General features: G+C 39.6%; 4 protein-coding genes across 6 annotated transcripts in view; 2 read left to right on the top strand and 2 right to left on the bottom strand.

Annotated features, from left to right (window-relative positions):
• Positions 1-757: 757 nt before the first annotated feature.
• Positions 758-3968, bottom strand: unga (uracil DNA glycosylase a). Of its 2 annotated transcripts, XM_015018786.1 has the most exons (7): positions 3713-3968; positions 3188-3388; positions 3008-3103; positions 2415-2512; positions 1536-1624; positions 1254-1432; positions 758-1164 (listed from the first exon to the last, which is right to left on the bottom strand). In XM_015018786.1, exons 1-7 carry the CDS (start codon positions 3809-3811, stop codon positions 1024-1026), a joined length of 903 nt encoding a protein of 300 aa, XP_014874272.1. In that variant the 5' UTR covers positions 3812-3968; the 3' UTR covers positions 758-1023. The 2 variants fall into 2 exon arrangements, with proteins under 2 accessions (XP_014874272.1, XP_014874266.1); XM_015018780.1 differs by lacking the exon at positions 3713-3968 and having other exon boundaries at positions 3188-3520.
• alkbh2 (alkB homolog 2, alpha-ketoglutarate dependent dioxygenase) lies at positions 3495-5653 on the top strand. The gene is given in 5 exon segments (XM_015018767.1): positions 3495-3533; positions 3535-3618; positions 4562-4874; positions 4955-5153; positions 5226-5653. Coding segments are annotated over 5 exon segments (981 nt in total). The 3' UTR covers positions 5572-5653.
• Positions 5654-6442: 789 nt separating this feature from the next.
• On the bottom strand, positions 6443-14460 carry usp30 (ubiquitin specific peptidase 30). 2 transcript variants are annotated; one of them, XM_015018731.1, is made up of 13 exons: positions 14315-14460; positions 12630-12739; positions 11741-11914; positions 11522-11625; positions 10281-10379; positions 10129-10174; positions 9950-10044; positions 9806-9865; positions 8991-9077; positions 8825-8905; positions 8462-8684; positions 8249-8357; positions 6443-7610 (listed from the first exon to the last, which is right to left on the bottom strand). In XM_015018731.1, exons 1-13 carry the CDS (start codon positions 14395-14397, stop codon positions 7361-7363), a joined length of 1521 nt encoding a protein of 506 aa, XP_014874217.1. In that variant the 5' UTR covers positions 14398-14460; the 3' UTR covers positions 6443-7360. The 2 variants fall into 2 exon arrangements, with proteins under 2 accessions (XP_014874217.1, XP_014874224.1); XM_015018738.1 differs by lacking the exon at positions 14315-14460 and adding an exon at positions 14048-14260.
• Positions 14461-15469: 1009 nt separating this feature from the next.
• The window catches only part of svopa (SV2 related protein a), a 23631-nt gene continuing 20877 nt past the window's right edge, over positions 15470-18223 (top strand). The window contains exons 1-5 of the mRNA XM_015018719.1: positions 15470-15622; positions 17009-17166; positions 17280-17365; positions 17467-17565; positions 18030-18101. Of these exons, the coding sequence (XP_014874205.1) occupies positions 15588-15622; positions 17009-17166; positions 17280-17365; positions 17467-17565; positions 18030-18101 (450 nt within the window). The 5' untranslated portion in view covers positions 15470-15587. The remainder of the gene's footprint in view (positions 15623-17008; positions 17167-17279; positions 17366-17466; positions 17566-18029; positions 18102-18223) is intronic.

Raw genomic sequence — 18223 nt, 5'->3', positions numbered from 1 at the left:
AGATGGCCGCCGTATTTCCTGCGCCGGAGCGGTCCATGAGGCGTCTATGCTTATATTATGTCTATGGAAGCCACCTCCCCCGACGTAGACGTCAAACCGGAAGTGATGAGTGACTTGATTGTTGTTTATTTTTATGTGGTGGGATTGGAATACAAAAATTATGGTATGCTAATTATAATAATTACTATTATAACAAAGATAATTATATTGTATATTAAAAATATGTTATTTCTGCACAAGTATGAATTTCTTTTGTAGATTTTTTGTGCCCATTTCCATCAAGCGCTTAGAGGACTATATTGCTCAATATTGCACAGGCCAGAAAACAATAAAAATTTATATATTTCAGCAGCTCATGAAAGATATCTTGCCCTGCAAGCTTTAAAACAAATTTAAGGCTGTTTTGGAGGAAACATTTTCATAACCAGCCATACATCCACTTTGCAAGACTGGAGGGGAATCCAAGATGTTACGCTTCCCTGCAACACTTTCCAACTCATTCTGGGGGATTCCCAAGCATACAGGCCACACAATGTTAGATATACGTTAGCCATGAACGTCTCGTTGTTTTCTGTAAAAGTCTCACCTGCAAAATGTTTTCCTTTAATGTGATTTTTAAGTCTTGAAGCAAAATGAAGAACGATTTCACTAACAGTGAGTCTAAATCTTCCCTAATTTAGCATAGAGTATCAAATATAGATCATTAATGGTGCCAAACATAGATGTAACATCAATTTGAAATTCACCCAAAACATTATGCAATGTAGAAAACCCTTTAATGTACCAAGCATTACATAAAAAAGTAAAAAAAAAAAGGAAACAAGGTGCAAACTAAAAGGGCAGAAAAAGAAAACAAATATTTACAGAAGTTAAACCACTAAAAGAACAGTGCAGTGAACACAGAACAATCTGCTGGTATTAATTGTTTTATAAAAACATGAATAACTGCTAGAAGAAGAACTAAAGCTTATAGGTGGGTTTGGTCTGTAGTTTACATGGGCTTCAGAAAAGCCAACATAGAACTTAAAGAGCCTTCCAGTCTATGGGAGACTTTCCGCATTTCTCTAGCAACTCGTTGGCCTTGGAGAAATGTCTGCAACCAAAAAATCCTCGATGAGCAGACAGTGGGGAAGGATGTACGGTCTGCAGGACGTGGTGGCGTTTCTATAACAGAAAGGAGGACATCCTCGTCATAAGTAATCGGCACAAGCAAGCTTTGCTGAGTGTTAAAATGTACGAGTTAGCAGACTCACTCGGTTAATTGAAGCCCCTTTTTTCTGTGCGTACGATCCCCACAGCATGAAGACGACGCCCTCTTGATTGCTGCTGAGCCACTGAATCACAGCGTCAGTGAAGGTCTCCCAGCCTCTGTCTTTATGGGAGTTGGCGTGGTGCGCCCTGACAGTCAGCACGGCGTTGAGCAGCAGCACACCTGGTGAGAAGTTAAAAACATAAAGACAGGAAAGTTGTGGATGAAAGAAAAAATTTTTTTTTTTTGCTTAATCATTTAACAGAATGTAAATCAATAGAAGTCCCTTGTCTGGCCCATCCAGTCAGGTCGCCGTGGCCTGGGTGCTGGAAGCCGTCGATGTCTGTGGCCAGCTCTTTGTACATGTTCTCCAAACTGAAAATAGAAAGCAAAACGTTAAAAATGGAAGGCAAAAAACTTTGGTTCGAGTGTTCGTACAACTGCAAGGCCGTACTCTAAAGTTAGATGAGTTTGCAGATTTTTCAAAGGATAATAGTAGCTTCAGCCAACTAAATAACATTGAGAGCACTTCACTTAGTTTGAACCTGAATTTGATGCGGGTTAGGGTATTTTTTCTAAATATTTGAATGAGAGTGTTTAATTCAAAAACTAAAATACTGATGGGTAGAATATCAAAATATGGGTGTGACTGTATGGCATTTAATGAGAATCATTAGATTTTTCTCCATTTCAAAAGGAATAAAGTCTAAATGCAGAACATTTTTACCATATTTATGTAGATCTGGAAAAAAGCCGAAATAAATTCCTCACCTTTCAAGAAACATTTCAGCCCCATACATCTCTTATTCAAGTTGTGGCAACAAAATAATCCAATACTAAACTTTGTCATTATTACTCTCAATTAATAGTCTGCTGTTTTCATGAATAAAGAGGTGGAGTGATGAAAATCTTGTCATTTTTCTTGGTTTTTGTGGTATGAAAGATGCATTGAAAATTGTACCAAACGCCTCTTTTCAGGTAAACATCATAATTCCTGTTTGAGGTCATTATTGTTTTATTTTTTTATTTTTGTTGACACAAAGTCTTCCCTTAAATCTTGAAATACCCGTGTGGAAAGACAGTCAGGACACTTAAAATGTGAACACTGCATAATCAGTTTCTGTTCATTATAAACAAAACAAAAACAAAAACACAGCCTTCAAACCTCGGAGGAGGAGGAACTGGTCTTTTCACACTGAAGCACAGTCCGTGCGCTTGGCCTGGACCATGATATGGATCTTGACCTAGAATGACCACTTTAACCTAAAATCGAAGACAAAGACTTTACTACATTTAACAACTCTCTCCAGGAAAAACATGTTTGGTTTTTATAGGCTTTTGCCATTTTTTTTTTTTCAAAAAAAGAAAAAGAAAAAAGGAAAATTTATAGTTAGCAGCATGTTGCCTTGTAAGCAGGAAGGTCTTGGGTTTGAAACCTGGCCTGGGGTATTTCTGCATGGAGTTTGCATATGTGGTTCCCTCAGGTACTCTAGCTAAAAAGCTAAAAAAAGTCTGATTAGTGTGTAGTTAATTAATGTACTTTAGAAAAAAATCGTCAGAGCTATGGACCTAATAAACACGTGCTTTGAGTTGGCTTTTGAAAGAAATGGCCTCAATAAAACCATCAGGTGTTGAAATTTATATACAAAAATAACTGCAAGTACTTCTACCCTAATACCTACATGGATATTATAGTTATGCACTTCAATCACTCAGTTTCTCCGGGCATAAAGTTGCGTACTCATGAGCCACACTTACATCTGTGATGTGGCACACCTCGCTCCAGGTGAACACTTGTTCAGCAGGTGGGTAAACTGTGTGGCGTTTCCTCTCTTCGGAAACAAATTGCATCAACTGTGGCAAAAGTGTAAAAAAAATAAATAAATAATTGAAACACCTGATAGTAAACAGTGTGTGTGGAAAATCTCCTCTTCTCACCTGTTTGAAGTAGGGCTTTCTGAACTCAGCAGCCAGCTCCTTCCTCCAGCTCTCCCCGAACCCTGGAGGAGTCTGAGCGGAAGCCAGCCTCTCCAGCGCCGCTCTCTTGTTGCGAGCCATCCTTTCCAGCTGCTCCGGGGACAGAGGACTAGGAGGCGGGCTTTGCTGCTCCGCCAGCACCGAAGCGCATTTCTGCTTCTTCTGCAGGATTTTGGTATATTGAGCAAAACACAAAGCCGGTGAGAGAAGCGTTCCCCGGAGAGAAATCTGCTTTAAAATCAGATGACGAAGCGGTGCTAACAGTTTCATGCTAGTAAAACTCGTTTGGCAACGTTCAACAACAGAAGGTGATCCTGAACGCAGCTTGGAGTAAGCTTGTCGCGGGAGAACTCGACGATATGAAATACTACAAAATAACACTGACTATTTTGTAAGTCTTTTTGAATTAAAATGTCCCTCGGCTTAGGTTCGCAAGCTGTTTCTAATGATGATTTGCCATCTGTTTGTAAAAGTAGCGATACTCACCGGCTCTTGTGCATTCTCCTCCGGTTCGTTTACCTCATTAGAAGCTCTCTTTTTCGATACCGGCGAAAAAAATGAATTGATGGTTTTCTGTCCAATCATTCTTGTTGCAAACACTTTGGCGGTGAGCTGCGGAAAGAAATATAAGGCTTGATTGTAAAGACCACGAGACCCTCAGGTAAACTAACGTTGTCAGTTCGATAAATTAAAAGAATTCGCGCCTAAACAAAGTGACGAAAGCACCTATTATAATGAGCTGAGTGGTGTTCAAGATGTACCAGAGTTTTCTGTTCTTACACAACTTTACATTTTAAAAAAAATTGGTTACAAGTGCGTTTTTATTCATCATGATAATTAGTTGTTACACTGAAGTAGTTTAAACATTTATTCAAATTAATTGTGACTCATCATGGGTAATTAAAAAAACACAACGGATTCTCAGAAAATAATATTACACAAGACCAACAAACATTTGTCGACAGACAATGGGACTCAACGAGAGTTAAGTCACAGAAGGTCATTGTTTTAGCTGGTTGTTCACCTCAATGTTTATCCAAGTTTTTATTAGCAGAAAGCCATGAATTTACTGAAATAGAGTGTGTGAAATTAATTTAATACCCTTCATACAGGATAGTTTGATAGAGTTTGTCACATTCCTTGGTCTACATTTTAATATTTTCTAGCAAAAATAAATAAACTGGCTGACCTTATGTAAAATGTAAAAAGTAGAAATTAGGGATTACTTAAAATGTGAAGCTTTTCTACTCAACATCAACATACATATAATATGCATTTTCAGTGAAATAAACCTTGTAGTTGTAATTTGTTTTATTCCCCTTGGTTTACACAGGAAAAACGTTCCCCATCAGTGTGTCGCCACATCAGGCTACAGAAACGGACAAGTTTCTGCTTGGGGGACAGAATAAACGTCTGTGCAGCAATGATGTCCCACGAAGAAGCCCCAGGAAAAAGATGATAAAGATGGAGGAACATGAGTGCGAAGAGGAGGAGGAAAAGGACCCGTCTTTTGAAGAGTTTTCTCATCCTATTCCTTGGCAAAAAATAGAAGCAGAGGGACTGGACTGTGATTATGCATTGCTCTTCTTGAAAGAAGAGGCAGATAACCTGTTCAGACAGCTGGAGGAGGAGGTGGTGTACTCAACAGGTACTTATTTTTTGCAAAGATGCGGCTTGAATTTGCAGTTTCATAGTGTGACAGCTGGTTGTTTTGTTTTTTTCTTACAGGAGAGGAATCAAAGGTCCAAGTGTTTGGAAAGGTGTACAACATACCGAGGAAACAGGCGACCTATGGGAACGCAGGCCTCACCTACACTTACTCCGGAGTGAGGCATCTGGCTTCCCCCTGGACTCCGACCTTGGAGTGCATCCGAAACGCGGTCACAGACGCGACCGGACGGCAGTTCAACTTCGTCTTGATCAACAGGTGACAAACTTCCCAACGCCTACTCCAGAAGTTCAGAGTTGGACAAACCTGAGCCTCGGTTATCTCCACCAGGTACAAAGATGGACAAGATCACATGGGGGAGCATCGGGACGACGAGAAGGAGCTGGACCCTTCCTGTCCCATCGCTTCCGTCTCTCTGGGAGCAGCTCGAGACTTCGTCTTTAGACACAGAGACGCTCGAGGGAAACGGAGCAACCGACGGATCGATCCCGTGAAGCTGGAGCTGGCTCATGGAAGCCTGCTGCTCATGAACCCTCCCACCAATACCTTCTGGTACCACAGCCTTCCGGTTCGGAAGAAGGTCCTCTCGCCTCGCATTAATCTCACCTTTAGACGCATCTTGGAGGACATCGCTGAACAGTCAAAGAGGAGCATTAACATCAAAAACCCGGATTAAAGTTTGCATTTTTAACAAATACTGCTATGGTAAATAAAGATTTTAATATAGTGTCCAAACATTTCCACTAAATCTGTTTAACTTACTTTAGATGTTGCCTGTTACCCATAAAGAAACGGGTCATGTTTTCTTTCATTTCAATTTGTTTTAAATCAAGAAGAAATCTTCCACATGCCTATGATTATGGTGGCATCACAAAAGGCAGATTTTTCTTTTCCCTTTTTTATGTCAAGCAAATACGTGAATAATGGGTGTTAACTAATCTCAGCTGATTATGTCTGCCTTGTGATATCAGACAGAATTTACAGAAAACTAACTTTTTTTTTCTGTGCACTCTAGAAATTAACTGGGGAAATCTGTGCTTTTCTGCCCAGCTGTGGTTTTAGTGTCATGATATACTGCTCAAAAAAATAAAGGGAACATTTCACTTTAATTTTGTGTGTGGCTCCAAATCCAGGCCTCCATTGGTTAATAAATCTGATTTCCATTGATGATTTTTGTGTGATTTTGTTGTCAGCACATTCAACTTTGTACAGAACAAAGTATTCAATGAGAATATTTCATTCATTCAGATCTAGGATGTGTTATTTGACTTTTCCCTTTATTTTTTTGAGCAGTATACATTTGTCAGTGGAGAAAATGCATGTATACACAACTTAAAGTAAATTTTGTCACATAATTAGTTCCCGTCTTAAAAATATCTCTAATTTAAAAATGTAATTTCCTAAATCTGTTTTAGAAAGTCCTGTTTTTTATCATCTGAATCTTCCAGGACATGGCAGAATGTGCATTTCGGTCAAAGACAATTTAACATAGTTTAAAAATAAAAAAAACCTCATTGATGTTGGTGCATTTGCAACAGTCTCACTTACATGAAACACAAGAGTAAAACTTTATTATTTTTCTTTTAAATTTGAAAACAATCACTTTCAAAGACATGAAAATACATCAGTGCAAACATCCGGACAGACGCTGCTGCATTTAGATTTTCTCGGTTTGGTAGGAAACTTGCAGTTATTTACTGCCGAGGACTTAAAAACATTCAGGATAAATTGCCCAGAAGCATCTGCACATAATCAAGTCTCGATAACGAAGCCGACTAAAAATCTGCAGAACCTGGACACCATGAGCAGCGGCTTGGATGCAACGTAATTTTAGGTAAGATAGGACAGCCCTAAGAGTTGCTGCATAAGTGGTTTCATATGATCGAAATGCTGAACACTGACAACAACATGGCACTTTATCTTCCACCGTGCAGGTTTACAAATCACAGCATAAACAAGATTTAAAATGGCAGAGTAGTAGCTGAAATTACCAGTGTAAGAGTTTACAGCTGCTGTTGGGAATGATGGGAATGTAAATTAAACAAGGCTGCAGCTGGGACTATTTCACTGATAGGTTTTTTTAATGTGTAACAGCTTTATTTCACTTTATTATTAAGTGTCTGCGATTTACAGGAATTTTGACAAATTAACAGGAATATCTAACAGCATTTTTCATTTATATTTACACCACTGCATGATTACAAAGTCAAAAATATTCTGAAAAACTCCTCATTTGGAGTGTAATCACAGGGCACTGTCAAGTATTCCTGTCGTCTGTTACAGGAAACTGTTCAAAGTGTTAAACACAAGTAGCTTATGTGACAATATCTGAGAAATCCTGCAGGTCCATTATCTTTGGGATTACCGGCCTCCGTTTCGGTTTCCATTGCGACACGACGCTGTGACAACTCGGTGCAAAGCTGCCGTCACGAAGCCACCCGGTGGTAACCACGGCGAGAGGTCGATCAGGCGACCACTCGATCGATCGTCGGCCGTCGCACTCTCTCGTAGAAGAGCATGTACGCGTTGGAAGACAGCACCTCCTGCAGGCTGGCTTTCCGCACGGAGTCGTCAGACACCCAGAGCCACTGACAGCTGAAGGGTGAGGCGCTGCAGGCCGAGGGAGGGCTGCGGCGGTAGGTGACAAAATGTCCTGAGTGCATGTCACCATGGTGAACCAACACCGCTGTTAGCTGGAATAAATACTCTGCGGAGCTGGAAGGAGACACAGAGATCCGGGCGTCAGCTCGGTGAAACCCCCTGCATGTCCGACCTGTGCATCCTTACATCGCTCAGGTGTAATGAAGTTTTCGCTGTAGAGTTTGCATTATAAGCACAAAAACTAATAAATAGCACTTAAGTGATAAAAACTGTCCTGCTTTCTAAAAGTTATATTAATTTTATCCATTTGTCATTTTAAGCTTTTGAAGTTTTAATCTTTTCATGCTCAGATTTTCTTTGAGAACAAAAAAAAAAAGTCTCCCATGGGACATTTTACACCAGCCACAGATTTTGACTAATCATAATTTTGAAAGATTCTCTCCAACATGCTGACAATCATATTTTAATGAGACTAGGTGAGTGAAATAACTATTATCTTCCAGCAGGAGACTTCTAAGATTTGTTTTAGTTTGGCTCTGTCAATTGGCCCAACCGGCTATCAGAACCACCATCAGTCTAATCATTTCTAATGTATTGTGTATGTTGACCGGCCTGTTTTAAGCCTCTGCGAAACACTTGTTGCATTTTTTTTTATCTCTCTGAAAAGATACAAGGTTTGTTTAAAGGCACCACTCTTTGATAGGTGGCCATGTCATAAAGCGCTGATGATGAACGGCTGCTGCTGAGTTTACCTGAAGTCATACGAGAGACCGAGCTGTGGGCTCAAACCAGGAGAGAGAAGAAATACAGAAGAACAGGTTCCATTAGAGAAAGGCTTGTTGTTGTTATGATGTTCTGCACCTGGAACAAAAAAAAAAATGGGGAAAGAAAATTGAAGCAAAAAAAAAGCAAAGAAAGAGAGAACGATGCTGTTAAAAATAAAAATGCCTATTAATCCAACACACCTGTCCCATTGGCTTTTAACCTTTCTGTGGAATCCTCCAAACTTTCTGTCTTTATGGCTTTAGGAGCCGATGTGAACCGCTGACTCCTCTGTGTGGAGCTGTTGTGTTTGTAGCGATCCATCGACAGATACTCCGTGAACTGGACGTGCTCCTGACGCTTGATGGGCGTTCCTTCACTGGACCACGTCAGTCTTTGTAGGTGGATGCAGAGGCACTGAGGGAGCTTAAAATACATGAAACAAGGGTTGCATTTCTTTCCTCTCTATGAATAAAAATGTGAAACACGCATTCATTGTGTACCAGCAACTAAAATCTCTTAACGGTTTAGGGAGAAAACCGATAAAAAAAAAAAAAAATAAAAACCTTTCCAAGTTTCAGCTGTTTAACAAACGTCGTCCTCTGGCTTTCAAAAACTTGCCCGTTTCTTGTCGAGCTTTGTTGAAGCTGAAGGACGACATAAAGACGGTAAAGATCAACCGAACCATGTCTGTTCACAAACAATGGAATTATTTTACAGAAACTAAAGTACCTTTGTGCAGTTTTCACACTCCACCTCTTTGATTGTCTCTGACGAAATGAAATGCTGCAGACACTGATCTAGAGAGAGAGGCCGACCCTGAGAGGAAAGACGGTTTAAGTGAACAGAAACAAAAACCAGCTGCTGATGAGCGACACACTGTATTTACAGAGCTGAAACCTTTCCACGTTACAACTTATTAGACTTATATGAGGTAGGCAAACAGAAACTAGTGCATAATTGTGGAGAGGAATGAAAGCAGTAGATGGTTTTCAAAAGTTGATTACAAATTAAGCTCTGAAAAATGCAGTGTGGATTTGTATTCCTAGAACCTAGACATTTAGCTCAGGTAAATGTAACAGGATTCCTTCCAGGATTGCCCTATATTTAGCTGTAGCCATCTTCCCATCAACTCTGACTAGCTTTACTTTTCCTTGCTGAAGCATCCCCACAGCATGGTGCTGCCACCTCCATGTTTCACCATATAGAAGGTGTGCTCCGGGTGAATCCAGTGTTTGCTGTATCCCTGCATGGATTTTAGCAAACAAAATGTCTTATATTCATCTTTCAACAATGGCTTTCTTCTTGCCACTGCTCTATAGGGCTTAGATCTGTAAAGTGCACCATAGATAATTTGTCCTGTTTTCAAATTCTCCTACCCGAGTTGTGAATCTCTGCAGCTCCTCCAAAGTTACTAATGCCACACTCTTTAGATATTAATCTGTAAAGACTTTTGAAAACCAAGAATCCATTTTTTTCCACTTCACAATAATGCGCTAACCAATCATGTAAAGTGCTACATTAATAATCCTGCCTTTTCAGCTTACCCACTGAGGAAGAGGGATGGACAAAGAGAGGCTCTCAAATGAGTCGTACCGTACTGGACTCTGTTAATGAACAAAGTTGAGTTGTTATTCACAAATTCATCAAAACCAGCATGTTACTTAATTCTATATCTCAAAGAAACACACTTGGATTTCACAGTGCTTGCACGACATATTGCTCGTTAGACGACCGTGAAAAGGATGCTGGAACTTCCAGAGACCCGGCATCGGATGAAGAGGAGCTGCAGAGAAAATTAACTAAATATAACACACTCATTTGCTGGTATTCTTAATTTGGCCTCTTGATTTTTATTTTTTATTCATACCTCGACTAATGCAGGCCATAGTTTTGTCCTCTTCATCAGGAAGAGGCTAGAAACAAAGCAAACACAAAGTAGGAGAACATTTAACTAAAAAAAACAAAGATTTGTGTGACTTCTGCAGTTTGGGATCCCCGGTGCATGTGGAGACAACTTACCTCCAGGGACTGCATGTCAAACAAATGTGTGACTTTGGGTTGGCGATTTCGCTCCTCCTCTAGAGAAGACGTGAGGACGTGAAAAAGTTCATGTGCATCCTTAAAAGGGAAGAAATCAGATTTTTAGATGTTGCAAAATAAGTTAAAGCTCCATTCAGAAGTTTACAATTGCATCTCATCAGCATGGATGCCAGGTTGAGTTTGGGCTTTTAATTATGCATTTTAAGCACTTATTTTAAAAACTGCAAATGGACCACATGTTATTTTTGTAGCTTTCAACAAGCTTCCAGCACAATTCTTCTTGAATATTTGACAACTTTTTAAAATGAGAATTAACAGAATGCCTTTAGGTCAGTTTGTTTTATTGCATATATCTGGCTTTTAAGCTAGCCAAAATTTTAATTAAGGCTGCTATTAGGACTTTATTCAGAAGGATGAATCAAAGCCAATGTTCAAGTGTGTTTTAAATCATAGTCCTGTGCATCCCAGTTTCAAACCTGTGATCCAGACCATCATTCTCAGTTAAAGGCTGCTCAAACATTTATACATTTGAGCTGAAAGTCACAGCTGCTCACAGAGACAAGCCCAATGCCTTCTGGAGAAAGTTTTTTTTCTCATAAATTAATCGATGAGACAACGATTAATTTATACACGATGGCTAGAAGAATACGCAGAGGAGTCAAGAAAAGGCTTTCACACCTAAAAACGCCAAATCAGAGGTACAGCATAGTGGTGGCACCACCATGCTGAGGGCCTATCTTGCTGCCAATGGTGCTAGTATATAGCACAGAGAATATAATGAAAGGAAGAAGGACAACAACCTCCAAGTTCTTCAATTTGACCTCATTTCATGAAGGTAAAACCTGAACTCACTGACATACGTTTCAACCAGGTAATTGCTCAAACACACATGAGATCTGGATTTGGAATGGATAATACACGGAATGTGAAGTTTAAGGAATCATCATCCTAAAGCACTGACTTCAGTCCTACTGAAAATGTCTCAACTGTGCATAAATACCAATTTAAATGAACTCAGTTCTGCCAAGAAGAGTCTGCAAATATCCAGCCATAATTAATATTATTAGAGAGATTTACTGATGTTTAAAAAGTGAATGGTCAGGTGCAACTTGTTGTTTAATCGTTCCACCCAGAAAGAAAAGCTATGAACAGGACATTCATGCTGATGTTCAGTTTATATTAGGTTCTGATCACAAATGATTAAAAAAAAGCAGTCCGACCTGCTCTTCAAATGAGCTGATGTGCCAGCGATACAGTCTGAGAACATCCAGGAGGCATCCGGCATCTAAAACATCCTCGTCTCCAGGCTCCTCACTGGACAGAGCTGTCAGACCACAAACCGTGAGGGGGGGAGAAACCCCCCCAAACCCCCCAAAAAACTAACATTGATAGGTTCTTTATGCTCTACTTATTTCATGCGACAGCCCCTACACACTTACCTTTGAGTAGTTGCAGCAGCGTGGAGGACAGCTGGTTGTCTTTGCAAGACTGGATCGAGGGCAGGCCCGAAAACCTCTCCAGCCATTTGACGAAAGACGGACACGCTGCCAAACCCTGAAGCAAGGAGTTCAAGAAGCAGGTGTTGCCCAAGTTCAGCAGACCTGGCACCATTCCTGTGGAGAAACGCAAGCCATGGCAAATCACAGCCAGAAATGTCGAGGCCTACCTGCAAGCCCCGTTTCCGTAACTTCAGGGAGAGTAGGCACCATTTTGTCTTTAAAATTTTGAGGTTGGTTCTAGCTGGTACTCTCGTCACATACGTGACATTGTTACTAAGCGGTTCTAATGATTAAATCAGTGAGGGAGGTTGCTTATATGGGGAAGAAGCCAGCCAACTTTCCAAAGCCAATCTAATCTCCCAATCAACTGACAAAGAAGCACTGCTGATGTAACACAGCAGCAAAAGAGAGGGGGAAAAAAAGCATTGCTACTTGCAAACAACACCAAGAAATTAGATCGAACTGAGGGAATATTGATCCCGTATCTGCATTTACCAAACTCTACAAACCTGCATTTCAAACAATGCGGTTACTTCTTTAGCTCTGCGTACACACAATCACCATAAGCCCTCATTTGTTATAGTTACATTAAGTTGACAGTAGCTAATCTCAATGTTATATTCCCCCAAGAGTTGAAAGGTAAATGGTTTGTATTTATGTAGCGCTGTACCAAGCGCTACATAGTCTGTCTTTACCGAAATACAGATTCTAGTCATCACTCATTCACACACACACACACACACATTCATGCTCTAATAGTTCATTTCAATCATCTAAAATCTGTCCTAGAGTTTAAAACGGGTTCAGTTTAAATCCCCTCAGTTCTCACCTCTCTTCCTCTTCTTCCTCTCAGTGATCGGGCCCCACAGGACGTATACTCCAGCTGCAATAGCGGCCGCGATCCCTCCGACGAGACCCCAGTTTTTTATCATCTTGTTCCTGAAAAATAAAGAATGTAGAATGGACACACATGTAGGGAGATAACTGACAGGCACTGAAAGTCCATTTAGCTGGGTAAATATACTACTGCCGCACAGAGAGTAATAGCAAACAGAATTTGTCAACCACTATGTCCTTTGAGAGTGTGCCGTTAAAAAATTTGCATTGCAAAGACGACTGTGATTCTGCTAACAAATTTTAAGATTTGGACACCTCACAAAAGTCAGTGTTTGTAAGTCTGGTGAGGGATTTAAAAACATCTCAGAAAAATTTGAAGTCGGCCATTCGACTATATGGAAAGCAGTTTACAAGTGAAGCACATTCTAAACATTTGACAACATGCTAAGGTCTGGCTGTGAAACTAAAAGCATTCTTATGGAGTAAAGTCCTGGGAATAAGCTGCTAGAAAAATTGCAGAGGGGTTGGAGTTTTTACTCTGTGTAGCTCCTTCCTCATTTATTGCTGTGCACTGCTGTTGAGCGGCCTGAAAGATGACGCCTAGACTTTACTGGAAAGACTAACTGGAGTTTAGAACAATTTTCAGTGATCAAATAGTTTTGGTAAGGAAACTAACGGGCCATCATCCATCTTTACAATTCTGAAACGATACAAAAAAGGTATAATATTCTACACAATAAGCATGTTTGCCTAAAAAATACCTGTAAATTTGAGCCAATATTTCTTTATATTAATACCATTATTATAACTGTATTGATACATGAAATGTGTTTGCAGTAGTATTAAATAAAAGGTATTAGATTGTTATTTTGAATGTTTCTGTAAATATTTCAGTAAAACCATTATGTTTTTTCTTACTTAGGATAATCATACAATGAGGGGGTTCAAACTACACTGCAAAACCGACAGCTTTGCAAAAAGTTGGTTTATTCCACATTTATTTTGTCACCTGAACTACTTTTTCAGTATAAGCTTTACCAAAATACAGATTCTATTAAACGTACATTGTTTTGAGAAATCACTATTCTATAAATAAAAAATCCAACTATGCATTTAAGGCTCCTTTTAAGCCATTCCGTTCACACATATCAGGTTGAGTTAAATGACCACCTGAAAAAAATAAAAGAATGAAAATCGTTTTTTAAATACCACATTGTCATAAAGAAAATGAATTCCGCGAACAATTATCGATTTAAGATCACTATACAAGTGTTGGACCTAATTTGAATAAAAGTTTACATTGATATTAATAACATCAGATAATCACGACTTTAACATGAGTTGATCATATCAACTCCAGGACCTGTCATGTGTAAAAACGAGCTAGCTTTAGCCTTCAGGCTAACTTACCAACAACACCGAGGCCAGGCTCCACTCCGAACACTATAGTAACTTCACAAATGCAAAACATTCAGATGCTGTCCCAAAAACACAAGTAAATGCGCTAAAGTGTCACTAACCACACTGGGGTATGAGGTTTAGGGGCATAACTCAGACTGCGTGTTTGCTCTCTTGGCCATAGACGGCCCAGACGGCCTGCTAACCTACACTTAACAGCTGCCCTGCTGAGAGCTGACCCTGATCACTAACTTGTTGTTTACCACATGGAGATCTTACCTGATTGTGGGTCCTGTGCCAAGAAACTCCCCCACAAGCTTATCCGAGCTTTCTGGTCTGCACCACAACATTCTGTTGTCCATGTGGAACCACCGTCCTGGGGAGCATGTTTCCGCACGGACTTGTTCGAGAGCGCAAATCAGCCAAACAAACGCTTGTGGAAATGACACTTGATAAAGATCAGCCGTTACATTGGTTCTATAAATTAATAATTTTACACAAAAAAATAAATAGAAATAAGTCTTCTTTATTTTTACAGTATATCGCCATTGACACTGGAATATCGGCTTAATTTATTATATATATTATTTATAATTTTAGACAGACAGACAGACAGACAGACATACAGACAGATAGATAAAACCTATGAGCCGTACTCTGTAACAGTGACCTGACAATGGCGCCACCTATTGGAAACTTCTCTGTGACCCCTGAGAGCTTTTAGTCTGACGCCGTTTTTTCTGATTTCAACCATATTTACGCATATACCCCCAAATCAAATCAACTGCAACCAGCTTTAGTTACCTCAGTTCAAGGACATTTACTACTGCCATTCTTAAGAGAAGGCAACAAAAATAATCAACCATGGGGCTTGCTGGAAGTGCCACTGTTCAGTACGCTGTGACACACCATAACTCTTGTGTCTCACGAGGGGTAGTGAGACATAAGAGATGATGATGATGATCTCTTGGCACTCTCTGATGGCACTCCTCATATAGTTTCAGTTTACTGTGACTTTTTTTCCTCTGTCTTCTCTTTTCTTGCACATGCCTCCTATTTTTAAACTCTATTAACAGATTTAAAAAGTCTTATACTGAGATGCTTAACTGTAGATTGAGAACTACAATGCTTGCAACATGTTTGTAAATACCTTTCAAAATCCTTACAAAGAATAAATGCTCATAAAGAAATATTAATTATCACTATTTCTACCTCTTTTCATCATTTAAATCTGTGATTTGGCTCATATTCTAATTAACTTTTGTAAAAGTGTATTTTTTAAAATCGCCTCGTTTGAATACTGATATATCCTTTATTAATCTGGACACCTGTCCTCGTCTCCCTCTCTGTGAAGGTTGCAGAGTCTTGTGTTGACCCCCTGCTTTGATCAAAAATCACGTGGTTCCCCCTGAGCTCAGTCAGCGCGGCCTCTGATTGGCTACCGGCAGACGCCCCGGACCGAGTCGCTCTCCTCGGTGCTGAAATCGCCGACCGTCGAGATAATGTAAACGGCGATGAGGCCAAACGGAGCATCGTTAAAAAAACATACGAAATGGACGATGACCTGTTTCAGTTGAGACAACTTCCGTGAGTAGAGCATAGTTAATATGTCAATGCCGGGCTGGTTTTAAATCACATATTTTCGACCGTGACACCCCGATGCGTCGGTCTCTGACTGCTTCGTGTTTGTTTCATTAGCTCACCACAAATAGCCTGGCAGTCCTCAAGTACAACACTGATTTATACTCTTAAATCAGTGTATAGACTGCAAAGACAGTATTAGATTCATAACGATTAATTTCATTGTGATTTTACATTATTTTTCGTATACACGGTTATTAACAAGCCGGTTTGTTGTGTTTCGCTGACTGATCTAGACTTGCTGCCGACTTTACAGTCATGACTCATAACGTGGTTTATATAAACCCGTCTACGTATAAATCAGTTAAACTGAATACTGGTTTCTTAAAGTAGCTGCATTCTTCTTCCTCAACAACTAATTGGGCCTCCTATAAATATAAATATGTTAAATATGTGGATTTAACACATTTTTAAATCCACATTGTAAATATGCTTATTGGCATATTGTTAGTAAAGAATAGCACTAGTTTGATTTTGCCATTTGTGCATTCTGAAGGACATCTTCATGGACCTCTTACATACTTAAATGCAACCCTGAGGCTTCACACAGCCTGGAGGTTATGTTCTGTAATTACTGTGATTAAGACGTCACAGGCGCTCTCTATTATTTGTGAGTGCAACTAGCAATTTTTTTGTATATGGGGGAAGATTATATGTTGCCTACCGTCTTGGTATCTAACCTCTCATAGGGTTTTTCTAGAAGGGAGTTTGCTCCATTTGAAAGTCCAGATATAATGTATGCATTTGACCACAATGTCATTTTGTTTGTAGATTAACAGCCAACTAAGTCTCATATAATAAAGTCTACTCCTGTAATTCGTTTTACACCAAACAAGACTGAACATTGATATAAAACCAAATTATCCTGCTGTTTCTTTTTTACAAGAAATAATTTGTATTTTATAGCTACAATTTGTCATAAATCAACTCTACCTTAACGGGCAGTGTTTAGTACTTTCTTTGAGAAACATTATCAGCACATATTCAGACTTTATAGGGAAAGCTAGAAAACATAGTGTTGATATTATTTCTTCCACACTCACAAAAGTGGGTAACTAGTCTGCAATGTCATTGCTGCTCCAAAATCATGGACATTGTGGTTCCTCGAAATATAATTTCTAGACCTCTTAGAAGGTAAACAAGAAAAAAGGAATCTTGCATTTTATTTTCCCTGTGGTTGAAGACAATACAAGCATCAGCTACAAATGTATCTTTGCATAAAGGAATATACCTAAACTGTTCAAATAAGCTACATCTTTTCTTTGTATTTTTAACAAAATAATTTATGATTTTTTTTTTATTCTTTTGTTGTTGTTTTTTTTTTTTGGGCAGTGTTGTCCGTTTTCGTCGCACAGGTGAGAGCACACGATCTGAGGAAGATGTTGAAAGCAGAGAGCAGGAGGTCAGGCCAGCCGAGCCTGCTGACCAGGAGTCTGTGGCACTGGCAGAAGGCACTGCGGTGCCTCGAGAATTTGCCAATCCAACCGACGGTGCGTTATCTTAGGAATCTGCTCCTTTTCTCTAACTCCTATACTTTTCTATTCAATTAAAGCAGTGATTTACTCAGATTACTACCAAATTATCATCTGTCTCATTTTCTCAGACACGTTCATGGTAGAAGATGCTGTGGAGGCCATAGGTTTTGGCACATTTCAGTGGAAACTCTCCATCCTCACTGGTTTATCCTGGGTGAGAGTTGCGCCTCAAACTCCATGCAAGCTTGACAGAAGTTGTTCTTGCCCACTCCCGCACTAATTTCCTGAGTGTCTCTTGGTTCCCTGTTTGTGCAGATGGCCGATGCCATGGAGATGATGATACTCAGCATCTTAGCCCCCCAGCTCCACTGTGAATGGAGACTACCAAGCCTTGAGGTGGCACTGCTCACATCGGTAGGAGTTTCCCAAAGTTTGTAGAGTGATCCTGCCTATAGCGCTTAATGAATGTGCTGGTAATTGAAATTAAATGAGAATATTGGGGCTTATTCGAAAATGAACAGGGAAATTGGAAAGCATGTTCAGGTTACAAAATAAAAAGTAAACAGAGAATCTGGCAAATAACCATAACAACCAAAGAGGATATATATCAATGGAAGTGCAAGCAGATGGCTAACACAATGCAAGGGAAGCTAATATAAATGACTCCTGTAGAAATCTAAATACTGTAAAATGAGACATGATTCATACAGAAAGATTAAACCTAAACCCCCAAAACAATAAAACTCAGGCTATAAAGATATCGTAATGATCATTGTTAAACTGTAATTCACCATGATTGCAGAGACATGAAACTCTCCCTGACCTACGAAACCCTTCTCACACAAAATGCTAATTACTTATTTCCATTAATGATGCAGGCGGTGTTCATTGGGATGATGATCAGCTCTTCTCTTTGGGGAAACATATCTGATAAATACGGCAGAAAGATGGTGAGTTCCGCTGCAAACCTTATGAAAATGATTCATGCAGTTCACTGCCATGGTGTTCAGAACCCCTGAAGCATCCAATGTCCCAAACTTTATTGAGACTTTATTTGATTGAACATGCATCC

The sequence above is a fragment of the Poecilia latipinna genome, unplaced genomic scaffold (assembly GCF_001443285.1).
Source record: "Poecilia latipinna isolate Pla-1442-1.1 unplaced genomic scaffold, P_latipinna-1.0 Scaffold79, whole genome shotgun sequence".
NCBI lineage: Eukaryota > Metazoa > Chordata > Actinopteri > Cyprinodontiformes > Poeciliidae > Poecilia > Poecilia latipinna.
This window is presented reverse-complemented; position numbering and strand designations above follow the sequence as displayed.